General features: G+C 56.3%; 1 protein-coding gene across 3 annotated transcripts; it reads right to left on the bottom strand.

Moving 5' to 3' along the window:
* Positions 1–3,672: 3,672 nt before the first annotated feature.
* LOC129534177 (uncharacterized) lies at positions 3,673–7,863 on the bottom strand. Of its 3 annotated transcripts, none has more exons than XR_010134430.1 (4): positions 7,636–7,863; positions 6,670–6,860; positions 4,546–4,603; positions 3,673–4,427 (listed from the first exon to the last, which is right to left on the bottom strand). XR_010134430.1 is itself a non-coding variant. In XM_063708019.1 (3 exons), exons 1-3 carry the CDS (start codon positions 7,790–7,792, stop codon positions 3,911–3,913), a joined length of 732 nt encoding a protein of 243 aa, XP_063564089.1. In that variant the 5' UTR covers positions 7,793–7,863; the 3' UTR covers positions 3,675–3,910. The 3 variants fall into 3 exon arrangements, 1 of the variants encoding a protein (XP_063564089.1); XR_010134431.1 differs by having other exon boundaries at positions 3,673–4,424; XM_063708019.1 differs by lacking the exon at positions 6,670–6,860 and having other exon boundaries at positions 3,675–4,427.
* Positions 7,864–26,032: the final 18,169 nt, after the last annotated feature.

Genomic DNA, 26,032 nt, shown 5'->3' with positions numbered 1-26,032 from the left:
GTGTGAGCCCCTGCCAGGAACTCCCTGCCCGGACCAAGTACTCGGCCCCCAGGCCTGCATTCAGTGAGGCCTCCCGTGGCGTCAGCATGTTCGTGTGGAGGAATGTGGAAGGTCACTCTGTGGCCGTGTTCCCCTGGTACTCCCTCCCCTTCCTGACCCCTCCCTGCAGCCACACGAGGCCCAGCAACCTGCCAGTTACTCAGTGGCCTCCAACCAGAGAAAACAACCTGCCAAGTTGGCAGCTGTTGCTCATGAGCATCCACCAGGTGGCACAGGGAGTGTTGACCCTGGGCAGCCCCCTGGAGCCACCTGCCCTGAAAGCCCAGGGCCCGCAACCCTACACACTTTGGGGGTGGTGGAACCTGTTAAAAGCTCACCTCCCACCATGGAGGAGGAGCCCTGGGCCCCTCAGGGGAGTCCCTGCTGGACAGTGAGACAGAGAATGACCATGATGATGCTTTCCTCTCCATCATGTCTCCTGACACCCAGTTGCCTCTACCACTCAGATGATGTCAGGCCCAGTCCCTCAGTGCCCTGCGCAAGGAACAGGACTCATCTTCTGAGAAGGATGGACGCAGCCCCAACAAATGGGACAAGGACCACATCGGTGGCCCATGAGTGGCGGTCATGATCTTCAGCAAGCGGCACCAGGCCCTGGCAGGGCGCACCAGGGTCACTCCAACCAGGATATCCGGACCGTCAGCCAGATGCTGACTCTGGCCCAAAGACTTCTACTCAGTATGGAGCTCCAGGCCACTTTGCAGCCCCTGGTGAGGGAGGTGTACATACCATGAATTGTGGGACCTTCAGAGCTTTTCACTTTTCGGAAAATAGCTCCTGTTGGGGCTACAAGATGGAGTGTGAAGAGGGCCTTGGGCCACAGGGAGGTGCCTGTGGACTAGGGGGAGTTCATGCACCCCTTCTTTCCCCAGAGGGGCTGGACTCAGGTGAGTATGGGGGTGGGGGCTCCTGCACTTCGACACAGGCAGCGGGAGGGTTTTCTCCCCATTCCCTCTGCACTCCCAACTTGAGCTATACTTTTTAAGAAAGTGATTCACCCTGCCTTTGCCCCCTTCCCCAGAACAGAACACGTTGATCATGGGCGATATTTTTCATTGTGCCAAACAGTTGCCATGACCGTCATTAAACCTGTTTAACACCAAATAATAAGGAAAATAAAATAAAAAATTCGGGCTTGGTGCAGAAACTCACCCCAAATAAATCACCTACCAAAATATTTACATAATGGTGGAAATATTCCAAAATTCAATATTTTGGGATTTATACACAAAAGATAAACAAATTAGAGGCCAAGAGGCTGCCAGAAGGGAAAAACGGGGCCTGGGAAGGCCGTTGTGAGGAATGAGCTGGGCCTAAAGAGGCCACTGGCAGGCGGGAGCTGGGCCTGCCGAAGCGGCCGAGAGGCAGGAGCTTTGGACTCGGGAGGCCGCAATGAGGCGAGAGCTAGCTGGGCATGGAGAGTCTGCTGTGAGTCCGCTGTGAGTCCGGGCCCGTGCAGGCCTTCGAGAGGCAGGAGGCCGGGCCTGCAAAGGCCCACTGGAGGTCAAGTTCTGGGCCTGAAGAGGCCACCAAAAGTCAAAAGCGGGGCCTGGGAAGGCCGCCAAGAGCCATGAGCTGGTCTGGGCTGAAAGAGGCCACTGGGAGGCAGGAGGAGCTGGGCCTGGAGAGGCTGACTCGAGGAAGTTTTGCACCTGGAGAGGCCGCCGAGAGGACGGAGCTGGGCCCGGGGAGGCCGACTTGCTGCTCTTCCGGGCCCAATTCCAGGCCGACTTGACGACAACTTGGGCCTGCTGGGAGCTGGGCAGGAGCTGAGTCCAAAGACGTTGTTGGGAGGCCAGAGTCAGGCCTGGAGACGCAGCCGGGAGGAAGAGCTGGGCCCGGAGAGGATGCCGGGAGGCTGCAAGTGGGTCTGGAGAGGCCGATTTGAGGAGGCCCGGCCTCCGCCTCCCGCATGGCGGCCTCTGCAGGCACAGCTGTTTCTCCTGGCTGCATCTCCCGCCTCCCAGCAAACAAGCTTTTTTGGCTCAGCTCCCACCTGCGTTTGTAGACCCCGAAGTTTCTGCAACCAAGCTCTTCAGACCCACATCCCACCTCCCAGTACCTGAACAGTCCCAGCTCCGGCTGGAGAACAGTCTGTAGGCCCTGCTGTTGCCTCCCAGGGGAGTCTCCAAGCCCAGCTCTCACCCCACCACGACCCCCCAGGCCCAAGTCGCTGCCTGCCTCACAGCAGCCCGCGTGCGACCCTGCTCCTCCCTCACGGTGGCCTGTTGAGGCAGGGGCTCACGCTGACCTCTCTCACCGTGGGAGGGGCCGGTGTGAGGCAAGGGCTCACGCCGACCTCTCACAGCGTGGGAAGGGCCGGTGTGAGGCAAGGGGCTCACGCCGACCTCTCTCAGCGTGGGAGGGGCCGGTGTGAGGCAAGGGCTCACGCCGACCTCTCTCAGCGTGGGAGGGGCTGGTGTGAGGCAAGGGGCTCATGTTGACCTCTCTCAGCATGGGAGGGGCCGGTGTGAGGCAAGGGGCTCACGCCGACCTCTCTCAGCGTGGGAGGGGCCGGTGTGAGGCAAGGGCTCACGCCGACCTCTCTCAGCGTGGGAGGGGCCGGGGTGAGGCAAGGGGCTCACGCTGACCTCTCTCACCGTGGGAGGGGCCGGTGTGAGGCAAGGGCTCAGGCTGACCTCTGTCAGAGTGAGAGGGGCCCGTGTGAGGCAAGGGGCTCATGCCGACCTCTCTCAGCGTGGGAGGGGCCGGTGTGAGGCAAGGGCTCACGCTGACCTCTCTCAGCCTGGGAGGGGCCGGTGTGAGGCAAGGGGCTCATGTTGACCTCTCTCAGCGTGGGAGGGGCCGGTGTGAGGCAGGGGCTCATGTTGACCTCTCTCAGCGTGGGAGGGGCCGGTGTGAGGCAAGGGGCTCATGTTGACCTCTCTCAGCGTGGGAGGGGCCGGTGTGAGGCAAGGGCTCACACCGACCTCTCTCAGCGTGGGAGGGGCCGGTGTGAGGGAAGGGGCTCATGTTGACTTCTCTCAGCGTGGGAGGGGCCGGTGTGAGGCAAGGGCTCACGCCGACCTCTCTCAGCGTGGGAGGGGCCGGTGTGAGGCAAGGGGCTCACGCCGACCTCTCTCAGCGTGGGAGGGGCCGGTGTGAGGCAAGGGGCTCACGCCGACCTCTCTCAGCGTGGGAGGGGCCGGTGTGAGGCAAGGGGCTCACGCCGACCTCTCTCAGCGTGGGAGGGGCCGGTGTGAGGCAAGGGCTCACGCCGACCTCTCTCAGCGTGGGAGGGGCCGGTGTGAGGCAAGGGGCTGACGCTGACCTCTCTCACCGTGGGAGGGGCCGGTGTGAGTCAAGGGCTCACGCCGACCTCTCTCAGCATGGGAGGGGCCGGTGTGAGGCAAGGGCTCACGCTGACCTCTCTCAGCGTGGGAGGAGCCAGTGTCAGGCAAGGGGCTCACGCTGACCTCTCTCAGCATGGGAGGGGCCGGTGTGAGGCAAGGGCTCACGCTGACCTCTCTCAGCGTGGGAGGAGCCAGTGTGTGGCAGGGGCTCATGCCTCTGGGCAGGGTACCAGAGGCATGGGCATCAACAGGCCACCGTGAGGGAGGAGCTGGGCCGCATGCGGGCTGCTGGGAGGCAGGCAGGGACTTGGCCCCAGGTGGCCGCCGTGGGGGCAAGAGCTGGGCCTGGAGAGGCCCCTGGGAGGCAAGAGCGGGACCTGCAGAGGCCGTTCTCCAACCATTGCTGGGCCCGTACAGGCCACCGGGCGGCAGGAATGAGGCCCAAAGAACTTGGCTGGAGAAAGTTCGGGACCTACAAAGGCGGTTGGGAGCTGGGCAGGAGTTGAGCCAAAAGAGCTTGCTTACTTGCTGGGAGGCATGGCTGGGAGATGCCGACTTCAGGACAACTTGGGCCTGCAGAGGTCACCGGGAGGCCCAAGCTTGGCGTGGAGGAGCCCACCGACCGGAGACCATTTGGGTCCTGCAGGTGCCATTGGAGGGCAGGAGCTCATCGTGGAGGGGGCACCGTGAGGCCTGACCTGGGCCTGGGGAGCTTGGCTTGAGGAAGCTGTGGGCCGACCAAGGACGCCAGGAGATGGGTAGGCACTGAGTCCAAAGAGGTTGTTGAGAGGCAGGAGTCGGGCCTGGAGACGCAGCCAGGAAGAGGAGCTTGGCCCGGAGAGGACGCCTGGAGGGTGCAAGTGAGTCTGGAGAGGCCGACTTGAGGAGGTTCTCAGCCCGGAGAGGCCGCCGGAAGGGAAAAACTGGGACTGGAAAGGCTGTTGTGAGGAATGAGCCCCATGGGCCTGAAGAGGCCACTGGCAGGTGGGAGCTGGGTGTGTAGAAGCTGCTGAAAGGTTGGGAGCTTGGCTTGGGGGGTCCACAGTGAGGCAGATGCTGGGCCTGAAGAATCTGCTTAAAAAGATTTAAGCACATTTACATTTATTAGGCACTTTATTTCCATTATTACATATATATAAATATATATACGTATTATATATCCAATATATAATAAAATGATTATGCAACTCACCATAATGTAGAATCAGTGGGCGTGTTAAGCTTGTTTTCCTGAAACTGGATGGTCCCACCTGAGCGTGATGGGAGAAAGTGACAGATCAATAGGTATTAGATACTCATAAGCACAGCGCAACCTAGATCCCTCACATGCATGGTTCACAACAGGGTGCGTTCTCCTATGAGAATCTAATGCTGCTGCTCATCTGAGAAGGTGGAGCTCAAGCGGGAATGTGAGCAAAGGGGAGTGGCTGTAAATACAGACGAAGCTTCCCTCACTCCCTCACTCGACACCACTCACCTCCTGCTGTGTGGCTCCCTACGGCTCCATGGCTCAGGGGTTGGGGACCCCTGCTCAAGTGCATCCAAAGCGACCCTTCCCACACCAGTCTTCATAGTGGTCAAGGGCAGCAACCACTTAGCTCCCAAGGCATGTGCCTCAGCTGGCATTTCGTCACAATCAACAGTAAGTGGTAGCTTGAGTCACTGTGAGGTCACTTCCTGGAAATCACCAGCATCCCATTTCCCACTGGCAAAGAGCTCAGCACTGCCCCCTGGGAAACCAAACCTATGCCCAAATCCCATCTGTGTGGGTTTATCTCCTGGGACCCTTCCTAACATATTAGTCAGAGTCCAATCAGGAAGCATAAACCACTCAAAAGTTTAAAGTGGTAAAATTTAATACGGAGAATTATTCATTATAACAGGTGAACAGCATAATGAGAGATTGGCTAGCACAAAGTAAAGAGAACTCTAGAGAATACAGGACTAGCCCAGGCCAGGCATGGTGGCTCATGCCTGAAATTCCAGCAATTTGAGAAGCTAATGCAGGAGGATTGCTTAAGGCCAGGAGCTAGAGACCGGTCTGGACAACACAGTGAGAACCTGTCTCTATCCAAAAGAAGAAAAAAGTTAGCTGGGAGTGGTGGTGCACACTTGTAGTCCCAGCTACTCGGAATGCTGAAGTTTGAGCCTGGGAGGTCAAGGCTGCAGCGAGGCATGATTATGCCACTACAGTCTAGCCTGGTGACAGAGCAAGACCCTGTCTCAAAGAACAAAACAACAACAACCATTTACAGACAGAAAAGAGGTAGAGCTAATAAGCTAAGGAAAGATGTTGAAATGTGACAAGTAAAGTAATATGAGGTCTTTTATCTATTTAAAATAATCAAACAAAAAATGACTTACTAAATTATAATACCCTGTGCTGGCAAAGGTGCAGTGAAATGGGCACTTTCTTATACTATGAGGGGTGTTTACATTGTGTATAAGCCTTCCCGGGTAAAGCTTGTCAATTTTTTAAAATAATGGAGACAGGGTCTCACCATACTGCCATACTGCCTCCTCCAACTCTTGGCCTCAAGCAATCCTCCTCTCTTAGCCTCCCAAAGTGCTAAGATTATAGCTGGGAGGCACCCAAAACCCTGTCAATTTACATCAAGGGTAATGAGAATGTCCATTCACCATGACTCACAGTAATCTTACTTCTGGGGAGACAATTCAATCTAAACAAAAGGTCATCTGTACACACACAGTAAAAATCTGGGAGTAACTGAAGACAGAGTTGGTAAGTGAAATAAGAAACAGTTCTAAGAAATTAAACTATGGTATCAATAGGCACCTGGTATAAAAGGTCAGTTGATGTTAGCTGCTACTTTTTTGTTGTTTTGAGACAGGGTCTCACTCTGTCACCCAGGCTGGAGTGCAGAGGCCTGATCATGACTCACTGCAGTCTCAGCCTCCCTGGGCTTGAGTGATCCTCCCACCTCAGCCTCCCAAGTAGCTGGGGCTACAGGAACGTGCCACCACACTAGGCTAATTCATGTGTTTTTCTGTAGGGATGGTGACTCCCCCTTTGTTTCCAAGGCCTATCGCAAACTCTTGGCCTCAAGCCATCCTCCTGCCTCAGCCTCCCAAAGTGTTGCGATTACCAGTGTGAGCCACCACACCTGGCCAGCTGCTACTTTTAGCAATATTATTATTATTATTCCACTCCATTAAAAATTATTATTTTCAAGGCTATGCAACAGTATGTATCCTACAGCGTAATTGTAAAAACATATACAGTTGCCGTCCCTCAGTATACAGAATTAGTTACAGCCCCCCATCTCTGCATATACCAAAATCCATGCTTACTCACGTTTCGCTGTCACCCCTCTGGAATCCACGTATACGAAAATACCAAATATTAGTTGGGCGTAGTGGCAAGCACCTGTAGTCTCAGCCACGTGGGAGGTTGAGATGGGAGGATCGCTTCAGCCTGGAAGGTTGAGGCTGCAGTCAGCTGCGATAGCACTACTACCCTCCAGCCTCGGACAACAGAGGGAGACCCTGTCTCAGAAAAAAAAAAACAAAATAAAACAGGTTAGAAATTGTAATGAGGTCTGTTGGGCAAAATTCCATATAAGCAAAGTATAAATTAATAAAGCAAATCGTGATGAATTAGTACGATTGACTTTCTGGAGTTTCTGACAATAAAAGTAAGGAAAATGCAGAACACAAAGACAGAGAGTAAAAGGAGAAATTAGGAAAGCATTCTACATGTTTAATAGGAAGACACTGGCCGTGTTCGTGCAGCGGCAGTATGTCGTGACATGACATACTTTGGAGAGAAGTTAACAGATGAGGAAGTTGATAAAAATCGTCAGAGGACCAAAATACTGGTAGCGACACTCAAGGAAACCACGAAATTTCCATAACTTATGTCAGCAAAGTGGGAATATTGTACAGTGTGTGTTGAAGTTCCTATACAACATTGTTTATCTGCCGTTTGTTTGTTTGTAAGGAATGTATATACTAACAGTTCTTCTTGCTGTCAAAAGAATATGTGTGAATAAGTCATTTTAACTTATTCTTCTGTTTTTCTTTTATCTTCCTGCCATCATCCCACAGCCTTACTTTAGAAATTTTTTCTTTAGAAAATTGAACAAGTGCCCCTTGTGGTGGCACATACCTCGAGGATGGGAGGCAGGGGTGGAAGGGTCAATTGAGGCCATTAGTTTGACACCAGCCTGGCCAACAAAGTGAGACCCCATGTCTGCAAAACAATTTAAAAATTAGCCAAGTATCGTCATGTATACCTACAGTCCCAGCTACCTCAACTTACGGAGAAAGTTCAGGGCCTGGAGAGAAGGCTGGGAGGCAGGAGCTGGGTCTAAAGAGGCCATTGGAACGATGGAGCTGTGCCTGTGGAGGCTGTTGTGAGGCAGTAGGCTCATCTGCGGAGACTGCCGTGAGGTAGGGTATGGGCCTAAATAGGCCATTGTGAGTCATGAGCTTGGTCTGTAGAGGCTGACTGGAGAGAGTTCTGGGCCTGGCCAGGCTGCCGGGAGGTAGGAGCCGGGCCAAAAGATTTAAGCACATTTACGTTGATTAGGCACTTCATTTCCATTATTACACTGGAATATATAATAAAATAATTATAGAACTCACCATAATGTAGAATCAGTGGGCGTGTTAAGCTTGTTTTCCTGAAACTGGATGGTCCCACCTGAGCGTGATGGGAGAAAGAGACAGATCAATAGGTATTAGATTCTCATAAGAACAGCGCAACCTAGATCCCTCACATGCACGGTTCACAACAGGGTGCGTTCTCCTATGAGAATCTAACGCTGCTGCTCATCTGAGAAGGTGGAGCTCAAGCGGGAATGTGAGCAAAGGGGAGTGGCTGTAAATACAGATGAAGCTTCCCTCACTCCCTCACTCGACACCACTCACCTGCTGTGTGGCTCCTTACGGCTCCATGGCTCAGGGGTTGGGGACCCCAGCTCAAGTGCATCCAAAGCGACCCTTCCCACACCAGTCTTCATAGTAGTCAAGGGCAGCAACCACTTAGCTCCCAAGGCATGTGCCTCAGCTGGCATTTCATCACAATCAACAGTAAGTGGTAGCTTGAGTCATTGTGATGTCACTTCCTGGAAATCACCCTAAACCTGGGCCCTGACCCTAAAACCCTAACCCTGGGCTCTGACCCTAAAACCCTAACCCTGGGCCCTGACACTAATACCCTAACACTGGGCCCTGGCCCTGAGCCTAAAACCCCAACCCTGGGTCCCGGCCCTGACCTTAAACAACCCTAAACATGGGCCCCGGCCCTGACCCTAAAACAAACCTAACCCTGGGCCCCGGCCCTGACCCTAAAACAACCCTAACCCTGCGCCCCAGACCTGACCCTGAAACAAGCCTAAACCTGGGCCCTGGCCCTGAACCTAAAACAATCCTAACCCTGGGCCCTGGCCCTTTCCCTAAAACAACCCTAACCCTGGGCCTTGGCCCTGACCCAAAAACAAGCCTAACTCTGGGCCCTGGCCCTGACCCTAAAACAACACTACCCCTGGGCCCTGGCCCTGACCCTAAAACAACCCTAACCCTGGGCCCTGGCCCTGACCCTAAAACAACCCTAACCGTGGGCCCTGGCCCTGACGCTAAAAGAACCCTAACCCTGGGCCCTGGCCCTGACCCTAAAACAACCCTAACGCTGGGCCCTGCCCCTGACCCTAAAACAACCCTAACCCTGGGCCCTGGCCCTGACCCTAAAACAAGCCTAACCCTGGACCCTGGCCCTGACCCTAAAACAAACCCAACCCTGGGCCCTCACCCTAAAACAACCCTAACCCTGGGCCCTGACCCTGAAACAAACCTAACCGTGGGCCCTGACCCAAAAGCAACCCTAACCCTGGGCCCTGACCCTAAAACAACCCTAACCCTGGGCCCTGATTCTAAAACAAGCCTAACCCTGGGCCCCGACCCTAAAAAAACCCTAACCCTGGGCCCTGGCACTAAAACAAGCCTAACCCTGGGCCCAGGTCCTGACACTAAAACAACCCAAACCCTAGGCCATGGCCCTGACCCTAAAACAACCCTAACCGTGGGCCCTGGCCCTGATCCTAAAACAAGCCTAAACCTGGGCCCTGGCCCTGACCCTAAAACAACCCTAAGCCTGGGCCCAGGCACTAAAACAAGAGTAACCCTGGGCCCTGGCCCTGACCCTAAAACAAGTCTAACCCTGGGCCCTGGCCCTGACCGTAAAACAACCCTAAGCCTGGGCCCTGGCACTGACCCTAAAACAACCCTAACCCTGGGCCCTGGCACTAAAACAACCCTAAACATGGGTGCAGGACCTGAACCTAAAACAACCCTAAACCTGGGCCCTGGGCCTGACCCTAAAACAACCCTAACCCGGGCCCTGGCCCTGACCCTAAAAGAAGCCTAACCGTGGGCCCTGGCCCTGACCCTAAAACAACCCTAACCCTGGGCCCGGGCCATGAACCTAAATCAACCCTAACCCTGGGCCCTGGCCCTGACCCTAAAACAACCCTAACCCTGGGGCCTGGCCCTGACCCTAAAACAACCCTAACCCTGCGCCCTGGCCCTGACCCTAAAACAACCCTAACCCTGGGCCGTGGCCCTGACCCTAAAACAAGCCTAACCCTGGGCCCTGGCCCAGACCCTAAAACAAGCTTAACCCTGGGCCCTGGCCCTGACCCTAAAACAAGCCTAACCCTGGGCCCTGGCCCTAACCCTAAAACAACCCTAACACTGGGCCCTGGCCCTGACCCTAAAACAACCGTATCCCTGGGCCCTGGCCCTGACCCTAAAACAAGCCTAACCCTGGGCCCTGGCCCTGACCCTAAAACAAGTCTAACCCTGGGCCCTGGCCCTGACACTAAAACAACACTAACCCTGGGCCCTGGACCTGACCCCAAAACAACCCTAACCCTGGGCCCTGGCCCTGACCCTAAAACAAGCCTAACACTGGGCCCTGACCCTGACCCTAAAACAAGCCTAACCCTGGGCCCTGGCCCTGACCCTAAAATAACCCTAACCCTGGGCCCTGGCCCTGACCCAAAAACAACCCTAACCCTGGGCTCTGGACCTGACCTTAAAACAACCCTAACCCTGGGCCGTGGCCCTGACCCTAAAACAAACCTAACCCTGGGCCCTGGCCCTGACCCTAAAACAACCCTAACCCTGGGCCCTGGCACTAAAACAACCCTAAACCTGGGCCCAGGACCTGACCCTAAAACAACCCTAACCCTGGGCCCTGGCCCTGACCCTAAAACAACCCTAACCCTGGGCCCTGGCCATGACGCTAAAACAACCCTAACCCTGGCCCCTGGCCCTGACCCTAAAAAACCCTAACCCGGGGCCCTGGCCCTGACCCTAAAACAAGCCTAACCCTGGGCCCTGGCCCTGACCCTAAAACACGCCTAACCCTGGGCCATGGCCCTGACCCTAAAACAACCCAACCCTGGGCTCTGGCCCTGAACCTAAAACAACACTAACCCTGGGCCATGGCCCTGACCCTAAAAAACCCTAACCCTGGGCCCTGGCCCTGACCCTAAAACAAGCCCAACCCTGGGCCCTGGCCCTGACCCTAACACAAGCCTAACCCTGGGCCCTGGCCCTGACCCTAAAACAAGTCTAACCCTGGGCCCTGGCCCTGACCCTAAAACAACCCTAACCCTGGGCCCTGGCCCTGACCCTAAAACAAGCCTAAACCTGGGACCTGGCCCTGACCAAAAACAAGCCTAACCCTGGGCCCTGGCCCTGACCTAAAACAACCCTAACCCTGGGCCCTGGCCCTAGCCCTAAAACAACCCTAACCCTGGGCCCTGGCACTAAAACAAGCCTAACCCTGGGCCCAGGTCCTGACCCTAAAACAACCCTAACCCTGCGCCCTGGCCCTGACCCTAAAACAACCCTAACCCTGGGCCCTGACCCTGAACCTAAAACAACCGTAACCCAGGGCCCTGGCCCTGACCCTAAAACAAGCCTAGACCTGGGCCCTGGCCCTGACCCTAAAACAACCCAAACCCTGGGCCCTGGTCCTGACCCTAAAAGAAACCCAACCCTGGGCCCTCACCCAAAAACAACCCTAACCTTGGTCCCTGACCCTAAAACAACCCTAACCCTGAGCCCTGACCCTAAAACAAACCTAACCCTGGGCCCTGACCCTAAAACAACCCTAACCCTGGACCCTGCCCCAGACCCCAAAACAACCCTAACACTGGGCCCTGGCCCTGACCCTAAAACAACCCTAACCCTGGGCCCTGGCCCTGAACCGAAAACAACCCTAAACCTGTGCCCGGTCCCTGACCCTAAAACAAACCTAACCCCGGGCCCCGGCCCTGACCCTAAGACAAACCTTACCCTGGGCCCCGGCCCTGACCCTAAAACAACCCTAACCCTGGGCCCCGGCCCTGACCCTAAAACAACCCTAACCCTGGGCCCCGGCCCTGACCCTAAAACAACCCTAACCCTGGGCCCCGGCCCTGACCCTAAAACAACCCTAAACCTGGGCCCCGGCCCTGACCCTAAAACAAGCCTAACCCTGGGCCCTGGCCCTGACCCTAAAAACAAGCCTAACCCTGGGCCCTGGCCCTGACCCTAAGACAAACCTTACCCTGGGCCCCGGCCCTGACCCTAAAACAACCCTAACCCTCGGCCCCGGCCCTGACCCTAAAACAACCCTAACCCTGGGCCCCGGCCCTGACCCTAAAACAACCCTAACCCTGAGCCCCGGCCCTGACCCTGAAACAACCCTAAACCTGGGCCCCGGCCCTGACCCTAAAACAAGCCTAACCCTGGGCCCTGGCCCTGACCCTGAAACAACCCTAACCCTGGGCCCTGGCCCAAATTGTAATGAGGTCTGTTGGGCAAAATTCCATATAAGCATAGTATAAATTAATAAAGCAAATCGTGATAAATTAGTACGATTGACTTTCTGGAGTTTCTGACAATAAAAGTAAGGAAAATGCAGAACACAAAGACAGAGAGTAAAAGGAGAAATTAGGAAAGCATTCTACATGTTTAATAGGAAGACACTGGCCGTGTTCGTGCAGCGGCAGTATGTCGTGTCATGACATACTTTGGAGAGAAGTTAACAGATGAGGAAGTTGATAAAAATCGTCAGAAGAGCAAAATACTGGTAGCGACACTCAAGGAAACCACGAAATTTCCATAACTTATGTCAGCAAAGTGGGAATATTGTACAGTGTGTGTTGAAGTTCCTATACAACATTGTTTATCTGCCGTTTGTTTGTTTGTAAGGAATGTATATACTAACAGTTCTTCTTGCTGTCAAAAAATATGTGTGAATAAGTCATTCTAACTTATTCTTCTGTTTTTCTTTTATCTTCCTGCCATCATCCCACAGCCTTACTTTAGAAATTTTTTCTTTAGAAAATTGAACAAGTGCTCCTTGTGGTGGCACATACCTCGAAGATGGGAGGCAGGGGTGGAAGGGTCACTTGAGGCCATTAGTTTGACACCAGCCTGGCCAACAAAGTGAGACCCCATGTCTGCAAAACAATTTAAAAATTAGCCAAGTATCATCATGTATACCTACAGTCCCAGCTACCTCAACTTACGGAGAAAGTTCAGGGCCTGGAGAGAAGGCTGGGAGGCAGGAGCTGGGTCTAAAGAGGCCATTGTAACGACGGAGCTGTGCCTGTGGAGGCTGTTGTGAGGCAGTAGGCTCATCTGCGGAGACTGCCGTGAGGTAGGGTATGGGCCTAAATAGGCCATTGTGAGTCATGAGCTTGGTCTGTAGAGGCTGACTGGAGAGAGTTCTGGGCCTGGCCAGGCTGCCGGGAGGTAGGAGCTGGGCCAAAAGATTTAAGCACATTTATGTTGATTAGGCACTTCATTTCCATTATTACACTGGAATATATAATAAAATAATTATAGAACTCACCATAATGTAGAATCAGTGGGCGTGTTAAGCTTGTTTTCCTGAAACTGGATGGTCCCACCTGAGCGTGATGGGAGAAAGTGACAGATCAATAGGTATTAGATTCTCATAAGAACAGCGCAACCTAGATCCCTCACATGCACGGTTCACAACAGGGTGCGTTCTCCTATGAGAATCTAACGCTGCTGCTCATCTGAGAAGGTGGAGCTCAGGCGGGAATGTGAGCAAAGGGGAGTGGCTGTAAATACAGACGAAGCTTCCCTCACTCCCTCACTCGACACCACTCACCTGCTGTGTGGCTCCTTACGGCTCCATGGCTCAGGGGTTGGGGACCCCAGCTCAAGTGCATCCAAAGCGACCCTTCCCACACCAGTCTTCATAGTAGTCAAGGGCAGCAACCACTTAGCTCCCAAGGCATGTGCCTCAGCTGGCATTTTGTCACAATCAACAGTAAGTGGTAGCTTGAGTCATTGTGATGTCACTTCCTGGAAATCACCCTAAACCTGGGCCCTGACCCTAAAACCCTAACCCTGGGCTCTGACCCTAAAACCCTAACCCTGGGCCCTGACACTAATACCCTAACACTGGGCCCTGGCCCTGAGCCTAAAACCCCAACCCAGGGTCCCGGCCCTGACCTTAAACAACCCTAAACATGGGCCCCGGCCCTGACGCTAAAACAAACCTAACACTGGGCCCCGGCCCTGACCCTAAAACAACCCTAACCCTGGGCCCCAGACCTGACCCTGAAACAAGCCTAAACCTGGGCCCTGGCTCTGAACCTAAAACAATCCTAATCTTGGGCCCTGGCCCTTTCCCTAAAACAACCCTAACCCTGGGCCCTGGCCCTGACCCTAAAACAACCCTAACCCTGAGACCGGGCCCTGACCTAAAACAACCCTAACCCTGGGCTCTGGCCCTGACCCTAAAACAACACTAACCCTAGGCCCTGGCACTAAAACAAGCCTAAACCTGGGCCCAGGTCCTGACCCTAAAGCAACCCTAACCCTGGGCCCTGGCCCTGACCCTAAAACAGCCCTAACACTGGGCCCTGGCCCAGAACCTAAAACAACCCTAACCCCGGGCCCTGGCACTGACCCTAGAAAAAGCCTAAACCTGGGCCCTGGCCCTGACCCTAAAACAACCCTAAACTTGGGCCCTGGCCCTGACTCTAAAACAAGCCTAACCATGGGCCCTGGCCCTGACCCTAAAACAACCCTAACCCTGGGCCCTGGCCCTGACCCTGAAACAAGCCTAGCCCTGGGCCCTGGCCCTGACCCTAAAACAATAAAAACCACGGGCCCTGGCCCTGACCCTAAAACAACCCTATCCCTCGGCCCTGGCCCTGACCCTAAAACAAGCCTAACCCTGAGCCCTGGCCCTGACCCTAAACCAAGCCTAACCCTGGGCCCTGGCCCTGACCCTAAAACAAGCCTAACCCTGGGCCCTGGCCCTGACCCGAAAACAACCCTAACCCTGGGCCCTGTCACTGACCATAAAACAAGCCTAACCCTGGGCCCTGGCCCTGACCCTAAAACAAGCCTAACCCTGGGCCCTGGCCCTGACCCTAAAACAAGCCTAACCCTGGGCCCTGGCCCTGACCCGAAAACAACCCTAACCCTGGGCCCTGGCCCTGACCCTAAAACAAGCCTAACCCTGGGCCCTGGCCCTGACCCTAAAACAAGCCTAACCCAAGGCCCTGGCCCTGACCCTGAAACAAGCCTAACCCTGGGCCCTGGCGCTGACCCTAAAGCAAGCTTAACGCTGGGCCCTGGCCCTGACCCTAAAACAACCCTAAACCTGGTCCCTGGCCCTGACAATAAAACAACCCTAATGCTGGGCCCTGGCACTGACCTAAAACAACCCTGACACTGGGCCCTGGCCCTGAACCTAAAACAACCCTAACCCTGGGCCCTGGCACTAAAACAAGCCTAAACCTGGGACCAGGGCCTTACCCAAAAACAACCCTAACCCTGGGCCCTGGCCATGACCCTAAATCAACCCTAACCCTGGGCCATGGCCCTGACCCTAAAACAACCCTAACCCTGGGCCATGGCCCTGACACTAAAACAACCCTAAACCTGGGCCCTGGCCCTGACCCTAAAACAACCCTAACCCAGGGCCCTGGCACTAAAACAAGCCTAACCGTGGGCCCAGGTCCTAACCTTAAAACAACCCTAACCCTGGGCCCTGGCCCTGACCCTAAAACAACATTAACCCTGGGCCCTGGCACTAAAACAAGCCTAAACCTGGGCCCAGGTCCTGACCCTAAAACAACCCTAACCCTGGGCCCTGGCCCTCACCCTAAAACAGCCCTAACACTGGGCCCTGGCCCTGACCCTAAAACAACCAAAACCATGGGCCCTGGCCTTGACCCTAAAACAACCCTATCCCTCGGCGCTGGCCCTGACGCTAAAACAAGCCTAACCCTGGGCCCTGGCCCTGACCCTAAAACAAGCCTAACCCTGGGCCCTGGCCCTGACCCTAAAACAAGCCTAACCCTGGGCCCTGGCCCTGACCCGAAAACAACCCTAACCCTGGGCCCTGGCCCTGACCCTAAAACAAGCCTAACCCTGGGCCCTGGCCCTGACCCTAAAACAAGCCTAACCCAGGGCCCTGGCCGTGACCCTAAAACAAGCCTAACCCTGGGCCCTGGCCCTGACCCTAAAGCAACCTTAACGCTGGGCCCTGGCCCTGACCCTAAAACAACCCTAAACCTGGTCCCTGGCCCTGACCCTAAAACAACCCTAATGCTGGGCCCTGGCACTGACCTAAAACAACCCTGACCCTGGGCCCTGGCCCTGAACCTAAAACAACCCTAAGCCTGGGCCCTGGCACTAAAACAAGCCTAAACCTGGGACCAGGGCCTTACCCTAAAACAACCCTAACCCTGGGCCCTGGCCATGACCCTAAATCAACCCTAACCCTGGGCCCGGGCACTAAAACAAGCCTAAACCTGGGACCAGGGCCTTACCCTAAAACAACCCTAACCCAGGGCCCTGGCCCTGACCCTAAAACAACCCTAACCCTGGGCCATGGCCCTGACCCTAAAACAACACTAAACCAGGTCCCTGGCCCTGACCCAAAAACAACCCTAATGCTGGGCCCTGGCACTGACCTAAAACAACCCTGACCCTGGTCCCTGGCCCTGACCCTAAAACAACCCTAATGCTGGGCCCTGGCACTGACATAAAACAACCCTGACCCTGGGCCCTGGCCCTGAACCTAAAACAACCCTAACCCTGGGCCCTGGCACTAAAACAAGCCTAAACCTGGGACCAGGGCCTTACCCTAAAACAACCCTAACCCTGGGCCCTGGCCATGACCCTAAAACAAGCCTAACCGTGGGCCCAGGTCCTAACCTTAAAACAACCCTAACCCTGGGCCCTGGCCCTGACCCTAAAACAGCCCTAACACTGGGCCCTGGCCCAGAACCTAAAACAACCCTAACCCCGGGCCCTGGCACTGACCCTAGAAAAAGCCTAAACCTGGGCCCTGGCCCTGACCCTAAAACAACCCTAAACTTGGGCCCTGGCCCTGACTCTAAAACAAGCCTAACCATGGGCCCTGGCCCTGACCCTAAAACAACCCTAACCCTGGGCCCTGGCCCTGACCCTGAAACAAGCCTAGCCCTGGGCCCTGGCCCTGACCCTAAAACAATAAAAACCACGGGCCCTGGCCCTGACCCTAAAACAACCCTATCCCTCGGCCCTGGCCCTGACCCTAAAACAAGCCTAACCCTGAGCCCTGGCCCTGACCCTAAACCAAGCCTAACCCTGGGCCCTGGCCCTGACCCTAAAACAAGCCTAACCCTGGGCCCTGGCCCTGACCCGAAAACAACCCTAACCCTGGGCCCTGTCCCTGACCATAAAACAAGCCTAACCCTGGGCCCTGGCCCTGACCCTAAAACAAGCCTAACCCTGGGCCCTGGCCCTGACCCTAAAACAAGCCTAACCCTGGGCCCTGGCCCTGACCCGAAAACAACCCTAACCCTGGGCCCTGGCCCTGACCCTAAAACAAGCCTAACCCTGGGCCCTGGCCCTGACCCTAAAACAAGCCTAACCCAAGGCCCTGGCCCTGACCCTGAAACAAGCCTAACCCTGGGCCCTGGCGCTGACCCTAAAGCAAGCTTAACGCTGGGCCCTGGCCCTGACCCTAAAACAACCCTAAACCTGGTCCCTGGCCCTGACAATAAAACAACCCTAATGCTGGGCCCTGGCACTGACCTAAAACAACCCTGACACTGGGCCCTGGCCCTGAACCTAAAACAACCCTAACCCTGGGCCCTGGCACTAAAACAAGCCTAAACCTGGGACCAGGGCCTTACCCAAAAACAACCCTAACCCTGGGCCCTGGCCATGACCCTAAATCAACCCTAACCCTGGGCCATGGCCCTGACCCTAAAACAACCCTAACCCTGGGCCATGGCCCTGACACTAAAACAACCCTAAACCTGGGCCCTGGCCCTGACCCTAAAACAACCCTAACCCAGGGCCCTGGCACTAAAACAAGCCTAACCGTGGGCCCAGGTCCTAACCTTAAAACAACCCTAACCCTGGGCCCTGGCCCTGACCCTAAAACAACATTAACCCTGGGCCCTGGCACTAAAACAAGCCTAAACCTGGGCCCAGGTCCTGACCCTAAAACAACCCTAACCCTGGGCCCTGGCCCTCACCCTAAAACAGCCCTAACACTGGGCCCTGGCCCTGACCCTAAAACAACCAAAACCATGGGCCCTGGCCTTGACCCTAAAACAACCCTATCCCTCGGCGCTGGCCCTGACACTAAAACAAGCCTAACCCTGGGCCCTGGCCCTGACCCTAAAACAAGCCTAACCCTGGGCCCTGGCCCTGACCATAAAACAAGCCTAACCCTGGGCCCTGGCCCTGACCCGAAAACAACCCTAACCCTGGGCCCTGGCCCTGACCCTAAAACAAGCCTAACCCTGGGCCCTGGCCCTGACCCTAAAACAAGCCTAACCCAGGGCCCTGGCCGTGACCCTAAAACAAGCCTAACCCTGGGCCCTGGCCCTGACCCTAAAGCAACCTTAACGCTGGGCCCTGGCCCTGACCCTAAAACAACCCTAAACCTGGTCCCTGGCCCTGACCCTAAAACAACCCTAATGCTGGGCCCTGGCACTGACCTAAAACAACCCTGACCCTGGGCCCTGGCCCTGAACCTAAAACAACCCTAAGCCTGGGCCCTGGCACTAAAACAAGCCTAAACCTGGGACCAGGGCCTTACCCTAAAACAACCCTAACCCTGGGCCCTGGCCATGACCCTAAATCAACCCTAACCCTGGGCCCGGGCACTAAAACAAGCCTAAACCTGGGACCAGGGCCTTACCCTAAAACAACCCTAACCCAGGGCCCTGGCCCTGACCCTAAAACAACCCTAACCCTGGGCCATGGCCCTGACCCTAAAACAACACTAAACCAGGTCCCTGGCCCTGACCCAAAAACAACCCTAATGCTGGGCCCTGGCACTGACCTAAAACAACCCTGACCCTGGTCCCTGGCCCTGACCCTAAAACAACCCTAATGCTGGGCCCTGGCACTGACCTAAAACAACCCTGACCCTGGGCCCTGGCCCTGAACCTAAAACAACCCTAACCCTGGGCCCTGGCACTAAAACAAGCCTAAACCTGGGACCAGGGCCTTACCCTAAAACAACCCTAACCCTGGGCCCTGGCCATGACCCTAAAACAAGCCTAACCGTGGGCCCAGGTCCTAACCTTAAAACAACCCTAACCCTGGGCCCTGGCACTGACCCTAAAACAAGCCTAACCGTGGGCCCTGGCCCTGACCCTAAAACAACCCTAACCCTGGGCCCTGGCCCTGAACCTAAAACAACCCTAACCCTGGGCCCTGGACCTGACCCTATAACAAGCCTAACCCTGGGCCCTGGCCCTGACCCTAAAACAAGCCTAACCCTGGTACCTGGCCCTGACCCTAAAACAACCCTAACCATGGGCCCTGGCCCTGACCCTAAAACAACCCTAAACCTGGGACGTGGCCCTGACCCTAAAACAAGCCTAACCCTGGGCCCTGGCCCTGACCATAAAACAAGCCTAACCCTGGGCCCAGGCCCTGACCCCAAAAAAAACCCTAACCCTGGGCCCTGGCCCTGACCCTAAAACAACCCTAACCCTGGACTGTGGCACTGACCCTAAAACAAGCCTAACATTGGACCCTGGCCCTGACCCTAAAACAAGCCTAACCCAGGGCCCTGGCCCTGACCCTGAAACAAGCCTAACCCTGGGCCCTGGCCCTGACCCTAAAACAACCCTAACCCTGGGCCCTGTCCGTAACCATAAAACAAGCCTAACCCTGGGCCCTGGCCCTGACCCTAAAACAAGCCTAACCCTGGGCCCTGGCCCTGACCTAAAACAACCCTAACCCTGGGCCCTGGCCCTGACCTAAAACAACCCTAACCCTGGGCCCTGGCCCTCACCCTAAAACAACATTAACCCTGGGCCCTGGCACTAAAACAAGCCTAAACCTGGGCCCAGGTCCTGACCCTAAAACAACCCTAACCCTGGGCCCTGGCCCTCACCCTAAAACAGCCCTAACACTGGGCCCTGGCCCTGACCCTAAAACAACCAAAACCATGGGCCCTGGCCTTGACCCTAAAACAACCCTATCCCTCGGCGCTGGACCTGACACTAAAACAAGCCTAACCCTGGGCCCTGGCCCTGACCCTAAAACAAGCCTAACCCTGGACCCTGGCCCTGACCCTTAAACAAGCCTAACCCTGGGCCCTGGCCCTGACCCGAAAACAACCCTAACCCTGGGCCCTGGCCCTGACCCTAAAACAAGCCTAACCCTGGGCCCTGACCCTGACCCTAAAACAAGCCTAACCCAGGGCCCTGGCCGTGACCCTAAAACAAGCCTAACCCTGGGCCCTGGCCCTGACCCTAAAGCAACCTTAACGCTGGGCCCTGGCCCTGACCCTAAAACAACCCTAAACCTGGTCCCTGGCCCTGACCCTAAAACAACCCTAATGCTGGGCCCTGGCACTGACCTAAAACAACCCTGACCCTGGGCCCTGGCCCTGAACCTAAAACAACCCTAACCCTGGGCCCTGGCACGAAAACAAGCCTAAACCTGGGACCAGGGCCTTACTCTAAAACAACCCTAACCCTGGGCCCTGGCCATGACCCTAAATCAACCCTAACCCTGGGCCCTGGCCCTGACCCTAAAACAACCCTAACCCTGGGCCATGGCCCTGACCCTAAAACAACCCTAAACCTGGGCCCTGGCCCTGATCCTAAAACAACCCTAACCCTGGGCCCTGGCACTAAAACAAGCCTAACCGTGGGCCCAGGTCCTAACCTTAAAACAACCCTAACCCTGGGCCCTGGCACTAAAACAAGCCTAAACATGGGACCAGGGCCTTACCCTAAAACAACCCTAACCCTGGAACCTGGCCCTGACCCTAAAACAACCCTAACCCTGGGCCATGGCCCTGACCCTAAAACAACCCTAAACCAGGTCCCTGGCCCTGACCCTAATACAACCCTAATGCCGGGCCCTGGCACTGACCTAAAACAACCCTGACCCTGGGCCCTGGCCCTGAACCTAAAACAACCCCAACCCTGGGCCCTGGCACTAAAACAAGCCTAAACCTGGGACCAGGGCCTTACCCTAAAACAACCCTAACCCTGGGCCCTGGCCATGACCCTAAATCAACCCTAACCCTGGGCCCTGGCCCTGACCCTAAAACAACCGTATCCCTGGGCCCTGGCCCTGACCCTAAAACAAGTCTAACTCTGGGCCCTGGCCCTGACACTAAAACAACACTAACCCTGGGCCCTGGACCTGACCCTAAAACAACCCTAACCCTGGGCCCTGGCCCTGACCCTAAAACAAGCCTAACACTGGGCCCTGACCCTGACCCTAAAACAAGCCTAACCCTGGGCCCTGGACCTGACCCTAAAAGAACCCTAACCCTGGGCCCTGGCCCTGACCCAAAAACAACCCTAACCCTGGGCTCTGGACCTGACCTTAAAACAACCCTAACCCTGGGCCGTGGCCCTGACCCTAAAACAAACCTAACCCTCGGCCCTGGCCCTGACCCTAAAACAAGCCTAACCCTGGGCCCTGGCCCTGACCCTGAAAGAACCCTAACCCTGGGCCCTGGCCCTGACCCAAAAACAACCCTAACCCTGGGCTCTGGACCTGACCTTAAAACAACCCTAACCCTGGGCCATGGCCCTGACCCTAAAACAAACCTAACCCTGGGCCCTGGCCCTGACCCTAAAACAACCCTAACCCTGGGCCCTGGCACTAAAACAACCCTAAACCTGGGCCCAGGACCTGACCCTAAAACAACCCTAACCCTGGGCCCTGGCCCTGACCCTAAAACAACCCTAACCCTGGGCCCTGGCCATGACGCTAAAACAACCCTAACCCTGGCCCCTGGCCCTGACCCTAAAAAACCCTAACCCTGGGCCCTGGCCCTGACCCTAAAACAAGCCTAACCCTGGGCCCTGGCCCTGACCCTAAAACACGCCTAACCCTGGGCCATGGCCCTGACCCTAAAACAACCCAACCCTGGGCTCTGGCCCTGAACCTAAAACAACACTAACCCTAGGCCATGGACCTGAACCTAAAACAAGCCTAACCCTGGGCCCTGGCCCTGAACCTAAAACAAGCCTAACACTGGGCCCTGGCCCTGACCCTAAAACAACCCTGACCCTGGGTCCTGGCCCTGACACTAAAACAACCCTAACCCTGGGCCGTGGCCCTGACCCTAAAACAAGCCTAACCCTGGGCACTGGCCCTGACACTAAAACAACCCTAACCCTGGGCCCTGGCCCTGACCCTAAAACAACCCTAACCCTAGGCCGTGGCCCTGACCCTAAAACAAGCCTAACCCTGGGCCCTGGCCCTGACCCTAAAACAAACCTAACCGTGGGCCCTGGCCCTGACCCTAAAACAAGCCTAACCCTGGGCCCTGGCCCTGACCCTAAAACAACCCTAACCCTGGGCCCTGGTCCTGACCCTAAAACAAGCCTAACCCTGGGCCCTGTCCCTGACCCTAACACAAGCCTAACCCTGGGCCCTGGCCCTGACCCTAAAACAAGCCTAACCCTGGGCCCTGACCCTGAACCTAAAACAACCGTAACCCAGGGCCCTGGCCCTGACCCTAAAACAAGCCTAGACCTGGGCCCTGGCCCTGACCCTAAAACAACCCAAACCCTGGGCCCTGGTCCTGACCCTAAAAGAAACCCAACCCTGGGCCCTCACCCAAAAACAACCCTAACCTTGGTCCCTGACGCTAAAACAACCCTAACCCTGGGCCCTGGCACTGAAACAACCCTAAACCTGGGCCCAGGACCTGACCCTAAAACAACCCTAACCCTGGGCCCTGGCCCTGACCCTAAAACAACCCTAACCCTGGGCCCTGGCCATGACGCTAAAACAACCCTAACCCTGGCCCCTGGCCCTGACCCTAAAAAACCCTAACCCTGGGCCCTGGCCCTGACCCTAAAACAAGCCTAACCCTGGGCCCTGGCCCTGACCCTAAAACACGCCTAACCCTGGGCCATGGCCCTGACCCTAAAACAACCCAACCCTGGGCTCTGGCCCTGAACCTAAAACAACACTAACCCTAGGCCATGGCCCTGAACCTAAAACAAGCCTAACCCTGGGCCCTGGCCCTGAACCTAAAACAAGCCTAACACTGGGCCCTGGCCCTGACCCTAAAACAACCCTGACCCTGGGTCCTGGCCCTGACACTAAAACAACCCTAACCCTGGGCCGTGGCCCTGACCCTAAAACAAGCCTAACCCTGGGCCCTGGCCCTGACACTAAAACAACCCTAACCCTGGGCCCTGGCCCTGACCCTAAAACAACCCTAACCCTAGGCCGTGGCCCTGACCCTAAAACAAGCCTAACCCTGGGCCCTGGCCCTGACCCTAAAACAAACCTAACCGTGGGCCCTGGCCCTGACCCTAAAACAAGCCTAACCCTGGGCCCTGGCCCTGACCCTAAAACAACCCTAACCCTGGGCCCTGGTCCTGACCCTAAAACAAGCCTAACCCTGGGCCCTGTCCCTGACCCTAACACAAGCCTAACCCTGGGCCCTGGCCCTGACCCTAAAACAAGTCTAACCCTGGGCCCTGGCCCTGACCCTAAAACAACCCTAACCCTGGGCCCTGGCCCTGACCCTAAAACAAGCCTAACCCTGGGACCTGGCCCTGACCAAAAACAACCCTAACCCTGGGCCCTGGCCCTGACCTAAAACAACCCTAACCCTGGGCCCTGGCCCTAGCCCTAAAACAACCCTAACCCTGGGCCCTGGCACTAAAACAAGCCTAACCCTGGGCCCAGGTCCTGACCCTAAAACAACCCTAACCCTGCGCCCTGGCCCTGGCACTAAAACAAGCCTTACCCTGGGCCCTGACCCTGAACCTAAAACAACCGTAACCCAGGGCCCTGGCCCTGACCCTAAAACAAGCCTAGACCTGGGCCCTGGCCCTGACCCTAAAACAACCCAAACCCTGGGCCCTGGTCCTGACCCTAAAAGAAACCCAACCCTGGGCCCTCACCCAAAAACAACCCTAACCTTGGTCCCTGACCCTAAAACAACCCTAACCCTGAGCCCTGACCCTAAAACAAACCTAACCCTGGGCCCTGACCCTAAAACAACCCTAACCCTGGACCCTGGCCCAGACCCCAAAACAACCCTAACACTGGGCCCTGGCCCTGACCCTAAAACAACCCTAACCCTGGGCCCTGGCCCTGAACCGAAAACAACCCTAAACCTGTGCCCGGTCCCTGACCCTAAAACAAACCTAACCCCGGGCCCCGGCCCTGACCCTAAGACAAACCTTACCCTGGGCCCCGGCCCTGACCCTAAAACAACCCTAACCCTGGGCCCCGGCCCTGACCCTAAAACAAGCCTAACCCTGGGCCCTGACCCTGACCCTAAAACAAGCCTAACCCACGGCCCTGGCCGTGACCCTAAAACAAGCCTAACCCTGGGCCCTGGCCCTGACCCTAAAGCAACCTTAACGCTGGGCCCTGGCCCTGACCCTAAAACAACCCTAACCCTGGGACCTGGCCCTGACCTAAAACAACCCTAACCCTGGGCCCTGGCCCTGACCTAAAACAACCCTAACCCTGGGCCCTGGCCCTCACCCTAAAACAACATTAACCCTGGGCCCTGGCACTAAAACAAGCCTAAACCTGGGCCCAGGTCCTGACCCTAAAACAACCCTAACCCTGGGACCTGGCCCTCACCCTAAAACAGCCCTAACACTGGGCCCTGGCCCTGACCCTAAAACAACCAAAACCATGGGCCCTGGCCTTGACCCTAAAACAACCCTATCCCTCGGCAATGGCCCTGACACTAAAACAAGCCTAACCCTGGGCCCTGGCCCTGACCCTAAAACAAGCCTAACCCTGGGCCCTGGCCCTGACCCTAAAACAAGCCTAACCCTGGGCCCTGGCCCTGACCCGAAAACAACCCTAACCCTGGGCCCTGGCCCTGACCCTAAAACAAGCCTTACCCTGGGCCCTGGCCCTGACCCTGAAACAAGCCTAACCCAGGGCCCTGGCCGTGACCCTAAAACAAGCCTAACCCTGGGCCCTGGCCCTGACCCTAAAGCAACCTTAACGCTGGGCCCTGGCCCTGACCCTAAAACAACCCTAAACCTGGTCCCTGGCCCTGACCCTAAAACAACCCTAATGCTGGGCCCTGGCACTGACCTAAAACAACCCTGACCCTGGGCCCAGGCCCTGAACTTAAAACAACCCTAACCCTGGGCCCTGGCACTAAAACAAGCCTAAACCTGGGACCAGGGCCTTACCCTAAAACAACCCTAACCTTGGGCCCTGGCCATGACCCTAAATCAACCCTAACCCTGGGCCCTGGCCCTGACCGTAAAACAACCCTAACCCTGGGCCCTGGCACTAAAACAAGCCTAACCGTGGGCCCAGGTCCTAACCTTAAAACAACCCTAACCCTGGGCCCTGGCCCTGACCCTAAAACAAGCCTAACCGTGGGCCCTGGCCCTGACCCTAAAACAACCCTAACCCTGGGCCCTGGCCCTGAACCTAAAAAAACCCTAAACCTGGGCCCTGGACCTGACCCTAAAACAAGCCTAACCCTGGGCCCTGGCCCTGACCCTAAAACAAGCCTAACACTGGTCCCTGGCCCTGACCCTAAAACAACCCTAACCATGGGCCCAGGCCCTGACCCTAAAACAACCCTAAACTTGGGCCCCGGCCCTGACCCTAAAACAAGCCTAACCCTGGGCCCTGGCCCTGACCGTAAAACAAGCCTAACCCTGGGCCCTGGCCCTGACCCCAAAAAAACCCTAACCCTGGGCCCTGGCCCTGACCCTAAAACAACCCTAACCCTGGACCGTGGCCCTGACCCTAAAACAAGCCTAACCTTGGACCCTGGCCCTGACCCTAAAACAAGCCTAACCCAGGGCCCTGGCCCTGACCCTGAAACAAGCCTAACCCTGGGCCCTGGCCCTGACCCTGAAACAACCCTAACCCTGGGCCCTGTCCGTAACAATAAAACAAGCCTAACCCTGGGCCCTGGCCCTGACCTAAAACAACCCTAACCCTGGGCCCTGGCCCTGACATAAAACAACCCTAACCCTGGGCCCTGGCCCTGACCCTAAAACAACCCTAACCCTGGGCCCTGGCCCTGACCCTAAAACAAGCCTAACCATGGGCCCTGGCCCTGACCCTAAAACAACCCTAACCCTGGGCCCTGGCCCTGACCCTCAAACAAGCCTAGCCCTGGGCCCTGGCCCTGACCCTAAAACAATAAAAACCACGGGCCCTGG

The sequence above is a fragment of the Gorilla gorilla genome, chromosome 5, assembly GCF_029281585.2.
Source record: "Gorilla gorilla gorilla isolate KB3781 chromosome 5, NHGRI_mGorGor1-v2.1_pri, whole genome shotgun sequence".
Lineage (NCBI taxonomy): Eukaryota > Metazoa > Chordata > Mammalia > Primates > Hominidae > Gorilla > Gorilla gorilla.
Note: the sequence above shows the minus strand (reverse complement) of the source record. Positions and strands in the feature narration are given on the sequence as shown.